The 20779-nt window shown below is 41.7% G+C and overlaps 1 protein-coding gene across 2 annotated transcripts in view; it reads left to right on the top strand.

Moving 5' to 3' along the window:
* Positions 1–5891: 5891 nt before the first annotated feature.
* The window catches only part of ARHGEF25 (Rho guanine nucleotide exchange factor 25), a 67811-nt gene continuing 52923 nt past the window's right edge, over positions 5892–20779 (top strand). The window contains exon 1 of one of the 2 annotated variants that reach the window (XM_063293906.1): positions 5892–6126. In XM_063293906.1, coding sequence (XP_063149976.1) covers positions 6036–6126 — 91 coding nt within the window. In that variant the 5' untranslated portion in view covers positions 5892–6035. The remainder of the gene's footprint in view (positions 6127–20779) is intronic. The other variant, XM_063293904.1, reaches the window with a different exon arrangement.

Genomic DNA, 20779 nt, shown 5'->3' with positions numbered 1-20779 from the left:
GGGTGATTGAGTGTCATTTTGGGAAATAAAACTGTCATATACCTAATCAGTGACAGGGAACCTGAAGTGCAAATGCTAGAATCAGAGAGAGGCATGCATTAAATGCACAGTTTCCCCATTTTTCAAATGTAATTACTTTCCCCAAGGCCATTTTCTTTAGCGTGATTTTTGAACGGAAGCTTTTTCAAGTATCAGGTCCCAGACTCAATTCCTAACAACAAATGGGCTGTGGAAAGCCCAAGCCTGAAATATTGTTTCAGATCTGTTGGCTGCTACTATGGAACTGCCTTCTCCTGCATGATACTTGCTAAATGTGTTAACTGCAACTCCCATAATCCTCAACAACTCCTTGGGGATTAAAGGATTATGAACCAACAACTGGTGAGATCAGATTGAAGGCAGTTCTTGATTTCATTTAACTCATCAAGAGGGTGCCAGAGTCACACTTGGCATAATTGCTCCCAAATAAGTGAAAATCAAGACTAAAAACAAGGGAGAGTCAGGGAAGAAAACTCTACATTTGATTTAATATAAATGTATATTTAATTAAAATTAATTAATGGAATACAATTAACATTACTATGAGCATATTGAATGTTTCCCCTTCATCACCTTAAAATTAAAACTGAATGGCAAAAGGTATGAGGAATTCCCCCAAAGCTTTTGGACCCACATACAGTCTAAAGTCCTCAGACTGTGTACTGCTGCTCTTAAGGCATAAAGTTTCTCAAACTGTGATCTGGAAAAACACCTGTTTATCTTTTATCCCTCCCTCCCTCCCTCCCTCCCTGAAAGTGTACAGGCACACAGAACAAAGTAAAAAAAGAGCGACAGTAGGCCCTGCTCCTAGGTTTATAATTGACCAAACAGGAGGGACCAAGTGAAGACAGGGAAAGGAGAGTGATAAGAGCCAGACGAAAGATACTTCTAGATTAGGCTTTTATTATATAATTGGTCTGCCTCATTTAGGGAATTTACTCCTTTTTTGTTTTCTTAGATTTTTTTTTCTTATACCCAAAAAATCCATTAAGGAAGAAAAGATGGAATAGCTAGATGATAACATTTCATTGGTAGCATTAGGCGCTATCCTAATGCTACCTGGAAGCATTCAAAGTAGAGAAATTATTTTTGTTTTCCTTGTTTATTATCTAATTGTGAAGAAAATAAATAAAAAATGTCAGAAAATAAGACCTTCCTTGGGAAGCAAGCAGTTGAGGCTATAGCCACAGAATAGAGGAGCCAATATTGGGTTCATTTGGTATAAAGGGGTGGGGGGAAGAAACTTATGAACGTAAGAGCATTAGAATGACTGAAAGTTGGCAGATGTTGTTTCAAATGAATACAAGAAAAAAGAGGGAGGTAACACAGAGGTCAGAAAAGAGGAGTAAGCTGTTCATGGCAATAAGCAAAATGAATGAGGAACTCAAAACAGAGGTGAGATGGTTGAAGGAAGGGGCAGAAAGGATGAAGGAATAAGCCTCTGCTGATTAATTCCCAGAATAATTAATAGAGCATCTATGAGCAACAGGCAGGGTAGTTGGGCATGTTTCTTTCAGACCTGATGACATCTGTGCGCTGATGGGCTCTTCAGTAGAGGTGAAAGCTGACTCCTTGCCAGTTTCATCTGCTTGCCAATGCCCCTGCTTTTCTTGGTTCTCCCACAGGCTCATATAAAGGTCTCTCTTCAAATAAGTAGGGAGACCATTCTGGTAATCTAGTGCTGCTAAAGCCAGCCACATTCTTACCCAACTGGATCTGGAATTGGGACTAGTGGCCTGCAACTCTACTAAGCCAGGTCTCAAGGGCTTGATTCTGCTCCACTGAGGACTTGGCTAGTATCTCCAAGTGGCTAGTCCATTGACTATAAGCTTGCAGTGTCCTGGGTGGAAAACTTTTTCCAACTGTGAGCTTTCTAATGAACTCATTATCTGGCAGCTTGAACATCTCCAACCTCTCAGGAGAGCAATTGTGAATTGGAAGAGCTACCAATTTAAAGGTGCAACAGACACGTTTATTCCCTTGAGTGATTATGAGTATAGAAGTAGTAGGTAAAATGTGCATGCCAATTAAATAATAGATAATGTAAGAAGCGTTGCATATATTCTGATAACTGATTTGTAGTTCCTCATCTATCTTCTGTCTTTGCCCTTGCAAGCACAACCAATGTTCTGCAAACTGACTGGGACAGTTTGCTTCCTCCCCCCTACCATATACCAATTCTAATTAGGGGAAATTGAAGGGGAAAAATATACTGTTATTTTATGCCCCAAGTCCACCTACAATCTACAGTTACCCTGATGTAGCTTCTGCTTCTCTTGTGCTTCTTTTTACTATCTCGCTTTGCCTTTCTTTGTCCTATCCCACAGCTTCACTATACAAAAGTACAGTTGCCACGCTCTTCTCACAACATCCTGGCAGCAGGATACCAGGGCTTGCCCTCACCTCCATCTGCCCTGATATTTGAGTAACATCCACACAACTATTTTTTAACATTCTTTCCATTCTGAAATTGTAGTTTGGGAGGGGAAAGCAGCTGGACTATGTTCTCTCCATGTGACAGCTCCCATCATCAATAGGCATTTTGGTTTAGGGTTATAGAGATTATAATTTAAAATATTTGGGGAGTACCAGGATGAGTAAGACTTGACCTAGATTCTATAGCAAACTATTCTCAGTGTTGGAAGTTTTGGCAAATCCAGCATGCCTCATTAACATGTAAATTAAGTTGCCCGAAATGCAACTCTGAGGAAGCTGTTCGTTGCCACTCCCACTTCCTCTTTCCCCCTTCTCCACCCAGGGAGAGGCAGCATGGATGCTGCTCTCTTCATCAGGGCCATGTGCTTGGGCCCTGATGAGGGATTCTACCCCTTTCTATCACACACCTCTTGGCAGCTGTAGGGCTGAGAGTTTAGGGCAAACTATGTAATTGGAAAGAAAAGAAGAACAAAGGAACTTCATCTTTTCCACCAAGATGGATGTAGCAGAAGCAACAAAGAATAAAGTCAGTAAGCTTCTTTTTACTTCTTAACCTAATGTGTCTAAGCGTGTGATTCTTTATGCTTGGGAGGGCTGAATGTGTAAGAGCAATAACCTGTGTTTCTCTGGCATGCTCACTGAAGCTAAGATAATTTTCTTTTTCTGTCCCAGCTTCTAAGCTGTGTTAAGCTCTGCTCCATTTCAGTGGTTCTAGCAGGCCGTTGAATTGGCTTCACTCAGCACCTCACTAGAAGCAATGACTAATTTAAACGGTGCATAAAACCAATGGTCTTAGGGTGAAAACATACTACTATCAAGATGCTTACATCTTTAATAACAAAAAAGGAAGGGTGCTATGGTTTAAGCCAGGCTTGAGAAGAGTAGAATCCTAAATATCCTCTTGAGTTATCTTTGAAAAGATCCTGAGAAAGAATGACAGTTTGCACAGGTCACTCTTACCATTATTATTGCTCCATATGTTATACACTTGAACTTGCACTCTGAAAATAGGTGCCAGAGCTAATCTCTGATTCAAATCTGATTTGAGATAAAACACAACATATACCAAAATTGAACAGTTTGCAGAAAAGGTCTAATATACAGTTTGCAGCAGAATGGAGTGGTAGAGTGACAGAGGAGATTGTACCATATCTCTGAAGAGCATGTAAATGCATGATGTTATTTTCAAAAGCTATCCCATATAACAACCAAATACATCCTGCAAGTAGGAAAACATCATACTGGGGAGAAAATGTTTTCTCTCAACTTCCTTTTTTTATGTCTTAGCTTTTTCCTCTAGGGAATTGATTTTATGACTGGTTTTTAATGCCGAACATTAAACTAGCCCAATGAGTTGATCGTACCAAAATATAGCCATCATTCTGTGGCACACTGGACAACCTGAAGGAACTTTGTGTTCCTGGATGACAATTTTGAGTCTGTTTCTAGTTCTGCAGGATAAGCATTTTAATTACTGTACTGTTAAGATTCCGGTTGGAGATGATGGGGGTTGTAGTCACAACATGCCTGGGGAGCATTAGGTTGTGGAAGGCTTCCAACAGTAATGAAACATGTTCCTGATAGAGGATTGACTTTTTTTTGTGGGGCAGTAAGAATTTGAAAGCATGACATTGTGGTAATGAGGAAAAGGAAAAAAAAATAACAGATGGCAATAAATGTAACCACTGGGGCAGGTTTTCTCAGCCAGGGCTCCGTGGAACTCTAGGGTTCCACGAGAGGTCACTCGGGGTTCCCTGGGAGATCATAATTTATGTAAAAAAAATATTTCAAATTCGGGCAACTTCATTCATTCTTTATTTTTAGTTTAAGAACATTGTTCATGCATATATACAGGCCTACAAAATATAATAATTTTGTAACTTCTGGCCTATATTTGAGCTTGAATGTGCAGGGGTTCCCCGAGGCCTGAAAAACATTTCAAGGGTTCCTCCAGGGTCAACAGGTTGAGAAAGGCTGTACTGGGGACTGGTGCAAATGTAATCAATATTTCCTTTATTCAAAAAACATTTTTGTGTTGATTTTGTATATTCTAGTTATATCTAATATATCTAAAAACTTCAGTCTATATGGTTCTCATCTACTCACCCCCATTTTGTCCTGATAACAATTCTGTAAGGAAGAATGAGTATTATGATTGCCTCAAAACATCATATGGCTGAGAGAGGATTTGAACCTGGACCTTCTCAGATAAGTCTGGCACTTTTGATGATTAGACTTCATTTGGCCATTCATCCCCCACGCAGATTTCTTTATGAGGAAACATGAAGCACTGCACGCTCATACTTTGTACACACAGCAAAATAGTTACAGTATGTACTGCCTGTGGCTGTCATCTGCCCTTCTTTTTAAATGTATTGGTAGACTTTTTCTGGGAATTCGAAGTGTGCATGGGCGTGGGCAGTGTCTAAACTCATTTCATCATCTCAACAAGAATCCCTGAAATAATTGAACTGAGAGATAATGATGGGCTCAGAGTGAGCCGGTGTGGACTTCGGCCTGGTCTCCTGAGTCCCAGTCTAACAACTTAACCTCTGCATCATACCAGCTCTTATGTGTTACAGGTTTCGTGTATATATTTTTTCTATGTGAAAATGTATTTGTATTTTATTTGTTAGATTTCTATCCTACCTTTTCTCCAGGAGCCTAAGGACCCCAGCACTCCTTTCTCCAATTTTATCCCGAGAGGCAGTTGGGCCAAGAGAGAGTGGCGGGCCCAAACTAACTATTGCCTTCTGGGTAGGCATTTTCAGCTGTCCTTTTTGTTCAAGATCTTGAGGTTGGATCTTGAGGCTTCGGCCTTTGCTGCAGGACGTGGGTGTGAAAAGGACTGTACAAGTCCCTCTCCACTCCTTGTTTTTGGAGTACTGCTGTCCGGTGTGGGCAGGGGGAACTGTAACACTGATGCACAGTGTAGGGTTCAACCTTCACAACCCTCAGCACAAGAGGAGTTGCCAACTCATTCCTGGATGTTCCATTAGCTGATATGCTGTCTCCCCCACTTTGTACACTCTGGATAGTCAACCTTTTCTATGTGTATGTCCACACACACTCACACAGACACATGCATGCCCTCTAATTTATTCCTGCTTGTTTTCTTGCATGTCCAGTCCCGGACTGCTGCATCCACTGAGGTTTATTTTCTTTCCTCTCCCCCCTCACTGTAGCCTATTTGCTTGCCTTCTGTGTTGGTAGGAGCTCCGGAGATCTCACTTCTGCCTGCTGCAGGCTCAGCTGCTGCAGAGCTGGCTGCAATGGCTCAGCAAGAGTGAGGAAGGAGGGAGGGGGAGTCTGGCTCCGGGAAGCTCTGGAGATGGATGAAGAGAGGGAGGGAGGGAGGAGAGAAGCAAGGGGGCAGCTGCAGAAGCTCCTCCTCCCCACGGGCAGCACCAGCCCAGCCCTGTTGTTCTGTCACTGAGCAAACGGCTGTGGTGGCAGGAACTCCCCACCCCACAGCCCCCTTTCACTGCCTGGGAAGTACTGTCCCCTCGCTCGATGGCTGGCATAGTGAGTGACGGAGCCCAGCACAGCCGGGCAGCACCATGAGAGGTGGGAGCCAGCAAGGCTGTGCTTGCCACCACTTGTTCTGCAAAGTCCTGGCCAAGTGCAGCTGCTGCCCCTCTAGGGCACGAGGTGAGTGGGATTCCCAACATAGGCACTGTTCTTATCCTCTCCCCAGCTCTCCCCACCCCCCTCCCCCACTTAGGCACAACAGCCTTTATGTTGCCTTTCTTCTTAAATAGACACTGCTCATTCACCCATCACTGCTCGAATGCCACCTGGCCAATACCAGCATCACTGTCCAAAGTGGGCATCACCAACCAGCAGCATGGGATGGGCGTTGTCTTCCTTGCTAGTGATATCACCTGGCCTGGGATACCTTCCCTGGTCATCCCTGCTGCTTCCTTCTGATCAGACATTAATATTACTTTACCTGAGCACACCATTTGCCATTGAATCACCCCTGTGCCTGACACAGAAAGGCATCATTTTCCATGCCTGGTCCCTTTCGGTGCTTCACATGTGCCAGGCTTCCCCTGGATGGGTATGAGTTTCCTCTTCTGGTGCTGGATTTGGGATGGGATCTGCTTTCCTTAACATGGTTTCTCACATTCTTGTACTAGTCTGGCACTTTCTGCTTACCAAACAATTAGATGGGAGCATACCAAGTTACCTCAGATGCCAGTCTTTTGTGGCCATACCCAGGGGGCACTAAGAGGGGGCAGAGTGACACAGCATGGGGAGGGGCGGTTGAGAAAAGTTTGTGGCAAGTATCAGAGGTACAACTGGAGAATAGGTGGTCCAGTATCTTGGCTTTCAGACAAGTGGTCAATTTTTAGTGGCTGTTAATGAGGTGCATTTTTTAGAACATATGAACATGCATAACCTCCAAAAGAGTGCACCCTTGTTTGTTGTTTATAGTGCTTTAGCATGATTTTGCATGCATATGTGTATTTAGAATTGCAGATGTGAATTGGACCTCTACATCAATCTCTGTAAGATCCCTGTTTGCCTCTGTCAATGCACAAATCTGCTTTTGCATTCAGGTTGTACATGTGTGTGGAGGGGACAACTTGTGGGAGGCTATAGATACAAGAAGGCTGGCTGTGGGAGAGAGAAAAAGAAAAAAACTGTGGCTGTGGGGGAGGCTGTGCATGCACGTCTGAATGTTTGGCTGTGTATCACTACGTGTATGACTGCATTTCTCTTGCAGTCTGTGAATATGTGAGGTTGCATATTTCAGTGGACTGTATTCTGCACATGGGCTTGAGAATATAAAGCACTCTCTGCATGAGCAGAGTTTAAAAATCCTGAAAAAAGAGAGATGAGCAGCAGCAGGGAGGGATGATTTGGGAGCTGTCTTCCCCTTGCTGTGAGTTTCCTGCTACTCAGTGCTGCGCGCGCCCCCCATTTCCAGCTAGTCTTTATTGCCCAAATATCTAAGATTGAGGCTGAAAGCAGTACAGTAAAGATATGAATTAAGGAATCATAGAACTGAAGGTTGAAGGTGGTGTTGTGGGACTAGAGACTTGTATCGAGGCTCCAAGTGTTAATCCTGATCCGGTAAGCGGGGGTGGAAGGCGAGGTCCATCTCTTTGTATATATATATATATTGCGTTCCCTAATGCTTGGAACTTGCTACAAAGGGCTATCACTCTGATTTCCCTTCCCCAAATCTTATCTTAGCCCTCCTTTCTCTGTGCTTGTTTTTGGCTTAAAAGCCAGGTGCCTATACCCAGCCATCAGAGAGGAAGACTAGGTTACGTGTACTGTAACTACCATTCGTTATTCCTTGCTATCTCTACATCTCCCCTTGCCTTTCCATCTGTTGACATTTAGACTGTAAGTTCTTCAGTGCAGAGATCTGCTTTTTAAAAAAATGTAACTCAAGACAAAGCCATGTGTTTGGATATTTCTTATAAAAATAATAAGGATGTGTGGGTAGCGACTGGCTATGTTGTTGGCTTTTTATACTTCTCATTTTCAGGGAACTTTTCTGTGTTAACTCTTTTCTACCAAGGATCCTGCAGAGGATTCTGAGCTCTATGTTTGAGATGCCATCAGGGTTCAACATGAGTTCACATTTTAGTGCACTCCAAAACATACCCAGCACTCCCCTGTGGCCTCAGGTTGAAGCTTGGTGATGGTAGGGAGGCTGTCTCATTCACTATTCCCACTTGTCTCATTGAGAATCCCATGATAAAATGGTTAAGAAACCCCAACGTAGTTCTGGAATCAGTTTGAAGACCATTGGACTTACATGGATTAATACATTTACCCACATATACATGTAAAAAAATGCATATATGATTTTGATCCTATATGGACTCTCAGTTTGGCCTACTCACATCTGACTCCTTGTCTTTTCTTTTGTGCCTTACATGTCCACCCAAGTAATTCTGGCCAGTAATATGTTCCTTATTGCTGTTTTCTCTCTGTGTACTGGAACTTCCCTGTTCTCTTCCCTTCCACTGAAGAAAGGTGAAGCCTGCCAATTCTCAGTCACGCAGCTAAATTAATAATAGGTTAGAAGGGACAAGCTGTGGGTTGGAATCTTGTTGCCAAATAGGTACCTGTGCTGCTCCAAATACTGTATACAGAAAATGTTCTTTTTAGAGTCTGGGTGCTCCTTTTCTTGGGCATTGACTACTCATTTGGATGGGAGTCAGACGATTTCAGGCACTGACCACAACTTTGTGCCATGGCCTATCTCAAACCACCCTTAAGCTTTTAAGAAATGGCTAGTTTGGGGAACTGTTATAGGATAGGTGGCTTATATACAGGGTTTGCCAGCAACAGTCACTGGCTTCAAAATGGTGGATGCAACAGAGCGATTGAAACCCTACTGTGTTAATGTTTATGTAATGAGGGTGACACATGTTAAAAGGGCAAGGCCCTTGTTTATATGGTTTAGAAATAGTTAAAAAGTTCCATTGAGGGCACACTACATATGTAAGTCTGCATATCATTTAAAGAAACTAACTGCAAAAACTGTAAGGAAGCTGTAGAATTTTGTTTCTAGTGTTCTCCGATTTTTTTAATGGAATGCCTTTCCAAAATCCTCAGTATAAGTTGGATGCAGCTCCCATTATTTATTTATTTTCTCTCCCGCCTTTATTATTTTTATAAATAACTCAAGGCGGGGAACATACTTATTACTCCTTTTTCCTCCTATTTTCCCCACAACAACAACCCTGTGAGGTGAGTTGGACTGAGACAGATTGACTGGCCCAAGGTCATTCAGCCAGCTTTCATGCCTAAGGTGGGACTAGAACTCTCAGTCTCTTGGTTTCTAGCCCGTTGCCTTAACCACTAGGCCAAACTGGCTCTCTCATTACCCTAAACAGGAGGGCCACTTCATTATGGATTAGCCTGATGTGTGTTATCATTCACAAGTGAAAGGCACCAGATTTGAGATTTCCTTTAGTCTCCATAGAATTATGGTTCCCAAGGTCCATTGATTAGAAATCATGGGACTTGAACAGATCTGAAATTCGTAATGTAGACTTTAGTTAAAAAACTGATTTTTTTTCTAGAAGAGTTTTTGGATTTTTCATTTCCCTGTATTGCATTAAAATTGTTCACATCCCTGTAATAAAATTGGGATTGTATTTTCTATTCATGAGCAAACGTATTGTTGGTTTTCTCACTGCTGATCAAAGTTTTTGGGCCTCACACTTATGAACATGATTCTTCCAAAACACTACTGTAACTCATAATGCAGTTTGTTTGATCTTGGTATAATATGTTTTCTGAACCCATTGTGAAATGTTCAGAAACTAAACAAAACTATAGTTTATAGCTTGCCATGTTGTGTGAGGCCAGCCAGTGGTCATTTCTATGGTGATTAAGCAAAAGATGGCTTAGTTTGACATGTGAACCTAATCATAGAGCACAAAGACTTGTTTATTTGCCAATCTCTGGTCTATTTTGGTCAGACCTCCAAGGCTTGCTGGTTTATTCCTCTGGTTTGATGGGCCTGGAACTAGGCCTCTTGGGGTCTAGAAGCAGCTGTAGGAATCATAGTGGTCCCATGAAACTGGAACAAAGGTTGTGGGAGCAAACATGACTTTTGTCCTCATTTCTGGGAGCACTGTTGAGACTTAAGTGGTGAAGCAGAAACTAAGGGAAGAGAAGCTGGTATTAATTCCCTTTCCTTTGTTCTCAGATCAAAGGTGGATTGTTAATGCCCCTTTCCCACTGTCAAATGGAAGTGCTAAAATATACATTGCTTGCACATCTCCAAGCTCCCTTTATTAACTATGCAGGCAGCAAACAAGGCTTCCATGCTGGAGGGAGAATCAGCATAGGGCCTTTTCATTATGCAGGCCTCCCTTCCTGCAAGAAAAGAGTGCTTTGAATCATGTCCAGAGTGCCTCTTCTCCTGACACAAGTAATCACAGCTGGTTCAAGTGTACTGAGGGATTAGGAGCAAAGCTTTCCAGAACAAAGCTAGTGACCTAGCAACTCTTTAAGCACCCAGGAAGGATTAGGATGCCCCCTCTTGCCTACTCCTCTCCATAGGATGTTTCTTGAGAATCTGACCCAGAAATAAATGCTGGCCAAGTCCCAAACCCTGCAGCTGGCTGCTGCAGTTATAAACAATGCCTCTAGTCCAGATACAACTGGTGCTGCTCCCAGATTTCTGGTGGTAACCAATTGCTCTGCCCTGCCCAGGCCTGCTTTCCTGTCCCAATCCTGTTCTTCACAGACAGGCATAGAAATATTTTGCAGGGCAAATGCTACCCATGGGAGGAAAACAGTGGTAAGGCCTAGTGTTAGGCTCAGTCCAAGTCAGATGTCACTCAGGTTCTGACTGGAAGTGCTTTCAGCCTCAGCAGTGAGGAAGGAATAACAAGAAGACAGTCGCTTTGAGCTGGTGCAGAGTGGCTTTTCCTCCTCCACGTCAGAGCAGTGGGCTGCACTGGAAGAGCCAGAAGTCTCAGGCGCTGGGTGGCTGTTCAGCGGGCTTGAGGTTTGGGAAGTTCTTATTTTAGAAATTGCTTTCTGGAGAGAGGGCATGTGTGTCCACTTAGGCATCCTGCCTCAGCTCCTAACAGAAAAAAGGGGAATGCAGTGTCCTAAGCCAGGGTGTCTAGAATAGGTAAGTTATCATCAGTCCAAACTTTTCCCTTGGTGGAATTTGGGGTCCAGGAGGGCTGGTGGAACTTGGAACTACTTCATTCTGCAGAAGTCAAGTTGTAGTCATGTAAATGAAGTGCTCAAATCCTCACATTTGTGAGCAGGCTTTCTTTTCTTGGAGCATGGGGGAAATGAGAGCAATGATCTCAGGCCCTACAAATGCAGGGGAGCCATTTAAAATGATCAGATGTGACAATGCATCAGTACTGTATAAATCCAAGTGTTATTTTAATAATTGTGTTTATTGGGCCATTGATGTCAATGGATAAGAAACCATGGAGGAAAAAATAAATTGATGAGGGACTCAAACATTATCCCTCTCTGAATCTTTAAAAAAAATCTTGCCTGGTGACTGAGAAAACCTGAACCAGTATATAAATGTCAGCTGGATCCAGATGTGCCCATTGGCATGAGGTAACTCTGCAGAAACTCAGAAGCTGGAATAAACTGAATATCAGTACCACTGTATACTTTATACCCCAAATTACTTCTCAACATAAATAACTTCTGAGTATAATTTCAACCATTCCCCTTTTCCATAGCTGCAGTTATAAAAGTGAATAAGAATCCTTGATTTGCCCATAAGTGCACTGTGAAAGGCTGGGAGGCTTTTCAGCTTACAGTACTCAGCTGTCTTTAACCACATTGATGGTGCATAGCTGCAAAAAGAAGTTACAAACACCTTATTAAGAGTTCTTGAGTATATGACATTGCTTAATGTCATTAGGTGATTAAAATACCCATGAGTAATTAAATTATTTGATTGCTGTCCTTCTCCTTTACACCTGTTTGTTAGGAGTTCAGAATTGGCCAAGCTAATTACTTCTCATCCTAACTGCAGACTGAATTTGTCTCCTTTCTTTGCTTCAGTGGGCACTCTTCTTCATAGTGATCTGTTAGACTAGGGTTTCCCAAACTTTGAGGTGTCCCTCCCTTGGGGAGGTGCAGACAGAGTCCAGGGAGGTATGAAGAATCTTTTAGTGGTACATTGTTACTATAAATCCACCTTTCCCAAATTTTCACTGTATTGTTTTCATTGTTCATTTGTGTTCATTTTGGTGTTTGGATTTTTAGGGGAGGTGTATACATTAAAATTACACTAAAGGGAGGCCTGATGGCAAAAAGTTTAGGAACCCCTATGTTAGAAGGTCAGGTCTCTAAAATCTACACACCATATATTATTCCACATAAGAGCAGACTTAGATGTTATTGGTAATTGGAATGAATATGGAATTAACTCTACAATACCTCCTTGTTTTTGCCTTAAATGATCATACAAATTGATTGTCTTTATTCCATAATTTGATGAACAGTCCGGCATTCTAAGGATTAGTGCTTAAGACCTTGTTATTTTGCAGCAATCACTTGTTTCTCTGAGAATTTGGGCCATCTTATTGTGGAAATTTGTCTAGTTAGTTCATCACAACCAGGCATCACTATTTGGCTTGGCATGCTGGGCCCAAAACTGTTGTGTGTTGTGGAAGCAACCAGTTGCAAGCAGAGCTGTTTTCAGATCAGCCTTAAATGACAGAACAAGCTGATAGATGAATTTTCAGTGTCATACGTTATTTTGACAGATGGCTGTGCAAGCTTTTGAGTTACACTGAGCTCTTTGTCATGTACCCAAATGACTAAGGAAGGATTATTTCTTTCATTACTTGGGTTTGTTTCTAATGATGGAAACCAGAGATAGAAAATGTTGTAAATAAGTAAATTTTCCTTACTCTCCTTCCAAAGTAGTGTCAAGAGACAGTGCAAAGATGAATAAGGTTTTACCACTGTAAATAGTGTTAGTATGAGTCTGAGATATGCTTCCACCCATCTCCCCTTCTGGTGGTTTGTGATGCATAGGAATTGCCTTGTTGGACAGGGCCAGCAGCCAGCTCATCAAACATTTGCCCACCAGATGTATCAGGCACATGCATAAGTGGTAAAGCTATGAATTTTCCAGCTACTGTGAGTTGCTTCCTGAAATACATGTAACGTTTGACTCTAGACACCATTGGGGGGGAGGAAGCAAAATTCCTTACCAAAGCAAATTCTTACAGCTGTTTTAAGTAGGGAGTGCCTGGGCTACTCCATTTCAAGATTAATCATCTGAAGAGAAAATACCCAGGCAAAAGATGGAGAAAGCAGAGATCTCCTCTAAACTACATGATCCATTCTGTCTGTGTGGGGTTTGGAGAGTCAATTCAGGTCTTTAACTATTGTGGCAGACAAGATCATTTTTTGAATGGGCCGTCAGGTCTGAAAGCAAATCTCTTCTCTCCTACTGTTCCTGTAGTAATAAAATAATAATTTAGGTTGGTTGGTTGGTTTTGGTGCACCAGCTCCTGTACTATTAACACCATCCCAACACATAAAAATTAAGCAGACAAGCTTTTCCTGGCATGAAGATGGGATAGGCATAGTCTAAGGGTCAGCTAAAACATGATGCTAAAGTCCTGCTTGCATGTGATACATCCGGTCTTTTTTCCCCTCATAAATAACAGCCATGATGGGCACTAACGAAAGCTTGTTATGGAAGAGTCTTTTTAAACCCTTTCCTCTTTTCAAAAAGCCTAATGAAACCCGTCCCCAAAGCTGCAGTTAGCCCTCAGATGGACCTTTCCACTGATACCAATGATTGGGCTATAGATCTGTAAGACCTTAGGTAGAATTTTCTTTTGCAAATTGATCACCTTAGGGCAATCCTCTCAGCTTCAGTATTCATCTGCAATTATCATTTGTTATCATTAATTAATACTTATAAATAGTTTTTCTAAACACTATGTATACAGTATATTGAAAGGTAAGATTGTACAAGCCCACAGGTTCAGTGTCTGATAGACACGATAGAAAAGGAAAAGTAAGTGGAGAGGGAAGGGGAGAACAGAGTAAATAATGGAGTAGCAACGCCTTTCTTTGGCCAACAATTAATGTTCCCCCAAGCAAGGATACTCTGCCTAGGAGAAGGGGAATGTAGCTTCCCAGCACTGCTTGGTCTCTAGGCCAATGGATGGTGCCAGATTATGCTGCAGGTCTGATGGACACAGCACTACATCATTGGGTAAAAGCACTGCATAATGCTGCTGATGTTAAGCAGGTATGCCTTCTGCTACGTTTTTACAGAAGTGACACAAACTTTGTAAGAACCTGCTGAGAGAGCTCCTTCCCTTGGCCGCTTCCCCACAGCTCAGTCTGCTTTCTCCACCTGCTTTCACAGTGATCTCATCCTTCTTCTCCATTCACTATTGTTTCCTCCATCCATGCTGCCAATTCCACCGGCATCCAGTTCCAGCATTGTTGTGGGGATGAACAATTTCTGCAGTAGCAGAAGCCTGTACTGTTTTCCTTGAACAGAAATTAAATATATAGCTGAACCAATTCACGTGCTGCCTTTGGCAGTGCTGAAGTAGCATAGGACCAGGTTTATTGCTTCTTCTCCATGCATCTCAAGGAGTTTCTGATTGGTTCAGCTACCTGTCATCATACTTGGAAAAGTAATTTCTTTTAAATTATATGCTGCTGCTACAGGTTTGCCTATATGGAAACCTGCAGGCAATTATCCCTGTTTATTTCCAAAGAGACCAGGAGTGGCTCTATACTCCTAAACTCTCTTGAGGCTTCCTTCAAGTTACTATGGATTAGCCAATAAGCTAAAGAATACTGTATGAATGATGTTTAATTTTTTCTCTAAGTACAACATTGCTCTAAAATGATACAGATACACCATCTGTTGTCTGAAGCACTTGCAGAGAATGGTGAAAGTATGTTTTTGGAGGGTGGGGCAAAAGGAACAGTTAGATCTGTCTAAAAAACAGGTAGGACTTGGAGGACAATTCAACAACTTCTGAAGATACTGTATATTTTAGACTAAGTCTGGATTTGCAGTTCCCTGAAACCTATTAGCTGCACTTAGATTTTGTTTGCTTTTTTGGTTGCCTGAATATCTGATAAAGTTTTATGAATATGTTCTGTGCTGAAAGTTTTGTTAAACTGAAGTCTACCCATCTCCTTCATTGGCTAAGCTCATTCACTTTACAATAGTTCTTTTTTGCTTTCTCTTCTGCATGGACATAGTAATAGTTTAAACTAATTAGTGCAAGAGAAATAGAGAAATGATACAGGCACCTCGGGCAGCCTGACTAAGAAGTTGAGCAAATTATCTTCACTGAATAACAGAGGTAAGATAAAGTCTTCTTGCAGATGAGCTCCTGTTGGCTTCATGGGTATGTCCTTGCAGTTTTCTTGGCAAGAGGATTTTCACTGTCTACTTTTTGGATGTTTTTATAACTTCCCAATCTGGTTATTGCCCTTAATTCTCTAATGGCTTCTCATCCAAATATTAACCAGGGCCAACTCTGCTTAGTTTCCAAACTCAGACATGATCAGCCAAGAAAGTACTGCCACATACTGAGACAAATAGTAAAAGAGGGGGCAACAAGTTTAATAGGAGCTTGTACTCTTTTCATAGCACCCAAGATGTGGTTAATATAGAAACAAAGAAGACAATTAATTTGCACCACTGAAAGGATTAGCCCTATGGAAAGGGAGGATGATCTTCCCAGAATGGCTGCATCTTTCCAGCCCTTGTATGCAAGTGTTAGAGATTTATGCACATTCCATTGCTGCTTGTGGCATTCTCATTGGCATGTTGTTCTATTTCCTACTCAATAGGCTCCTTCTGCAGGAAAGGCATTATGCAAGCAGCTACCCTAGAAGAGGCTGGATGGGATGATCCACACAATTGTTCTTCTTGTGAACGTTCTTTCATTTTTCTGCCTGAATCCAGTTATGCACATGGTGAATGGGACTTCTGGCCATGATTTGTGCAAGGTCTACTAACCATAGCTTCACTTTTCAAAGCAGATTGAATAGTAGAATGGGGAAAAAATGTTCTACTCTTGGTGAATAGTTCAAGTATTACCTTTGACAGCTATATATTGCATTCTAGAAAAAATAACACCTATCAAAATGAAAGCTGACTACAAGGTGAACCACTGTGTGAGTCATCTTAGCCTACTGACCAGTTTTCAATTTAGTGCCTTCCAGATGTGTTGAACAATATCCGTGATGCCTAGCTATCATGCCTAATTAGTGCCTGTCTGGGGACAATGGAGGATATAGTGTAAAATATAGACAACTCCCTTAGAGTAAGATGAACATATTTTGTGTGGAGTTCTATATCATCTGAACACATGAGTGAGCTGATCAGAGAATTACCATTCTATAATGATTGCCTCAAAAAGCTTCAGAGTGTAGTGAATGTCTAGAAAGGTGCACACCTTTTGTCACTCAGAAGCTAAATTCATGTACTCTTAGCTTTTTAAAAAGTTTTACTGGAGCAGCATTCCCCAAATTGGTACCCTTCAGAAGTGCTTGGGTTACAGTTCCCAGAATTCTCAGCTGGCATCTGGAAGACACCAAAGTTGGGAAGGCTGCCTAGACCACCAGTTCCCTTATTCATTGCTTTGATTAAAAGAAAGCTTAAAGCTAGCTTAAATTCATGGTTGGTTGTGCTGTTAGTGTTTGATGGCTAGTTACACTGTGCTTTTAACCTGTAAAAAGAATTTAGTCTTCACCTATTTTGCCTGCTCAACATACTTGTGAGGTGAATCGCAATCATTCCCAGATGGGAAAATTGAGATTGAGAGAATATATTTGCTAACAACTTGTTAAGCAGAGCAAGGATTTGAGCTCAAGCCTTCTGTTCTATATCCAGTGCTCTGGGTACTCTCCATTAACTTAATTGCAATGATCTTCAGCTGTACCAGATGTGAGATTTTCATTTGATTCTCAATAAGGCATGATTATTTTCTTTTTTAGTTTTAATGCCACATTTCTTTGTCTAAATCTGACTTTTTTGGTAATTTCTTTTCTCCTTGTTATCCTTTCTCCCTCTTTGATTCTCTCTTTTCTCTGTTAGCTCATGGCTATGGCACCAGTAATATGATCCATGCAATTGAATAGATGAAGACCCATGTTCTATGGGATGCCTATATTAGGCTCAACTGTCATCCCCCTCAGGGAAGAAAAAGAAAGGGCTACTTCTCAGTCATCATCATCAATATAATGTGTGTAAATTTAAAATAATATTCTGTTTTGAAGGCTAAAAATCTCAGCTTTGCACACGCTGTTTAATGAATTGTGAATAATCTGATAAAACTTATTTTAAGTAAGTTTACAGGGCAAAGACGGATACAATATAAAAATACGTTTTGGTGGATTTAACCATAGGGTGAGCCTTGTTCTTTACAGTTTTGCAATTTAAATAATTGACCTAGATGCCAAACAAATTGAATTCTGATTCAGTCATCACTCTTCCCCTTGTTCTTGCTTCAGTGTGCCTTGCTTTTTCTTGCTTTTGAAAGCAAAGCATGAATGCTTATCAGTCCAGATATCCATTCTTTATTTTATTTTTAATACACACAGATGTATAAATATTTTTTATCTTTTCAGTATAAAGTAGTTCCCATTTCATTCCTTGATGGCGTGTTCATAAAGACAGTTTTTGTTTCCTTTATGAAATCTGCCATAGAAAGATAATATGAAATGCCTGTATAATCTATACATGTGGACTCTCGTTGCTTGTCCTCATATTTCTGCACACACGTTTTTGTTTATTTAATAACGGCAGAAATGTTACTGTTCTTTTTCCCTGTGGCTATTTGGCTGAATGATTTCATTTTCTTTTTTTAAAGAAACGATTAAAAGGAAATATCAGGCATTTAGTGTTTACCTAGGCACATGAGGGTGGGAATTTCATAGGCAAATTGATTTTGTGGCTTGTTCCATGTTTCTGTCATCACTTATTGATTTGTGATGCTTCTCCTCCTGCTCCCATAATCCACACAGAAGAAAGAAACTCTTTTAGTGCTGTTGTTGTGCAAATAAAGCATAAACAATATCAGGGATAAGGACTCCCAAGATTTGATAGTGACCCTTTTTATGGGACATAACAGATGCTCAGTGAAGCCAGTCTGATGCTGGCCCTAAGTGCTGATTCACCTAGGAACCCTAATAATTTAAACAGTTAACTATTTCAACTGAAATAAAACTTGTCTATTTCAGTATAAAATGTTATGAGCCCTTTAGACAGTTTTTCCTCTCCCCTTCCTGCCACTAGTCTTTTTTATTTTCAGCGAACTGAAAATCAATTTTATTAGGATCTTCACAAGAAGATGAATCAAATGACCAACTCAAGCCTGTGTTGTTTTTTAAGTAGGGATTAGAATGTTTGGTAGTGATACACTGAGAAAAATTTACCACTTCTTTAATAAAAATTCTCTTTTCTCTGGCAGCTTAATGTGTGAATAGGATTAGAGATTTTTTGTTAGATTTCTTTCTGTGAAGTCTAGGTAGTATCATGAAACTGCAATTCCCATAATTCTCTTGCAGAAAACTATGATATTCAAGTTTATACAACCAATATATTGTATATATATTGTATATGTATTGCAGTATAGAATAAAATGAAATGAGGCAAGAGTCCTGAGCTGAGATGAATCTTTAAGAATTATATGCGTGTTTCCTTTTCTTTTTTACAGTTGCACTTGAACCATAGACATTTCTAACCCTTTCCTTTTCTGTATTATCCTTTTGGGATGGGCCCATAACTCTGAGATAGTTTATGTATTCCTGAAAAATACATAGAAGGTCTCAAGTTCAGTCTTAGCTTTCTCATCTAAGAGGATTTCAGACAGCAGGACTGAAAAAATCCTTCCTTTCCTCTGAGGTCTGAGGCTACCAATGCTATTTAGGCAGTACTGAGTCAGAGACCAGATGGATCAATACTCTGACTCTGTACAGTAGCTTCAGATATGGGTCTCTCTAAAGCTGAGCCAGCCCTGCCTTTAGGCATAGCAGAACAAACTTCCAAAGTAGGATATTTTGGTTGTATTAGCTTTGTGCTCTTAAGGTAGCTTGGTGTTTTCAGATGCAGAGGTAAACTGCTGATTGCCAATGTTCTAGAAATATTCTGGAGGTGTTCTAGAGGCTGGTGAAAGCCCAGAACTGAGTATACTGCAAAGGCCAAGAGTGACAAAGAAAAAAAAGACAAAGGAAGAAGCATGAGAATAGAGGTGAGCCTTGGAGACTGGCAGGAAACTGTACCAGTGAACCAATAGGAAGTGCTACTCCCAATCTCAGATGTTTCTACACCAATATATAGAGTATGGGAAATAAAAAACTTGAAATCTTAACACAGGAAGACAAATATGGTATCACAGGCATCACTGAAACTTGGTGGGATGACTGCTTGTGTTCTAGTAGATCACAAGTTGAACATGAGCTGAAAGCGTGATACAGCTACTAAAAAGGCAAATCTATTGTGGGGTGTTGTATTAATGGAAATGTAGAGTTCAGATCATGAAAAGTAACTATCCCATTCTACTCTGCCCTGGTCAGACCCCATTTGGAATACTGTGAGCAGTTCCAGACACCACAGTCAAAAAAGGTCATGGTCAAACTGGAGTGAATTTAGGGGAGGGCTACCAGGATAGTGAGGGTGTCATGTTCACTGTTTCAATGTGCACTGCACATCTTAACGTTTCACATGCCATGGCGCTGACGCGTGTTTCTGTTTGGGAGAGAGCTGCTGTGAGACCTTGTACCAAGCTCTGTATCGGTATTCATTACAATGGAATGTGTTTGGGTTATGTGCTCTGTTCAAGGACTTTTCCCGCAGACCATCAGCAGCTGTTAGGAGCACCTGGGATTGTGAACTTGGGAAGATTCTACGGGGGGAGGGATCTCATTTGCACCGAGGGTTTTTAGTTTGCGTTTGGCGCGCTTTTATCATTCTCAGCTTTCTTTGTGATCCTGCATACTATTCTTTAATAAATCAGATATCTTTGAATTCCTGCTCATGAGTCTGAGAGTGTTTTAGAATAGACAATCATTACATAAAGCTGAGAATCAGCAAAGTTGTACCGTTAGCTCCTACCAAGATTAGTTTCTTGTGAGGGAAAATAGTTAACGATGGCCAAGTCCAAGCTCACGACCGGGGGACTTGAGGAGCCAGCTAGCTTGATGCCCGAGTCAACGGTCAAGAGCGGAGAACTGAGCCTCACCCCAGAACCTTCAGATTTCCGGCTGGATTCAAGTTCCAGCCCTGAGGTGGAGGAATCTGACGATGGGGGAGAACCAGAGCAATCGGCACCCAGCGAATCGCCCGCAGAGTTGATCACCTGGGATGCAATGGGAGAACCCCAGCCAGGGACGTCCCAGGCGTCCTGGAAGTATTGGTTCCCGCTGACCCCAGATGTAGAATCTACCACGATATCAATGGAGAGACAGCCTAACATGCGAGGGAGGGAGGAATCTCAAACCCCTGAAAGGCTAAGAGTGGTGAAGGCCAAAATAGAATCGATGGAGTACATGTTAAGAAACCTGTCTCTATCATTGGGGGGGCAGGGGAGGCGCGGAGGAGATCCCAGCTTCACGCAACCATCCCCCATCCTCCCATCCGGACCACCAGCAGAGCGGGGCCGGAGACGGCTCCGGGATGAATCTCCACCCCGCAGGGCTCGACCACCAGTGTCCCCACCCCGAAGAGGAAGAGCTACTGTAACCTGGGGCCCAAGCACTCAAGCAGCCGCCGATTCCGCTCCAACAGGAGTGGGGGTGAGAGACTTTTCTGTCAAGTTTGATGGGGATCCAA

This window comes from Candoia aspera, chromosome 2, assembly GCF_035149785.1.
Source record: "Candoia aspera isolate rCanAsp1 chromosome 2, rCanAsp1.hap2, whole genome shotgun sequence".
NCBI classification, from domain to species: domain Eukaryota; kingdom Metazoa; phylum Chordata; class Lepidosauria; order Squamata; family Boidae; genus Candoia; species Candoia aspera.
The sequence above is the reverse complement of the archived record's forward strand: the minus strand, read 5'-3'. Positions and strand labels throughout refer to the sequence as shown.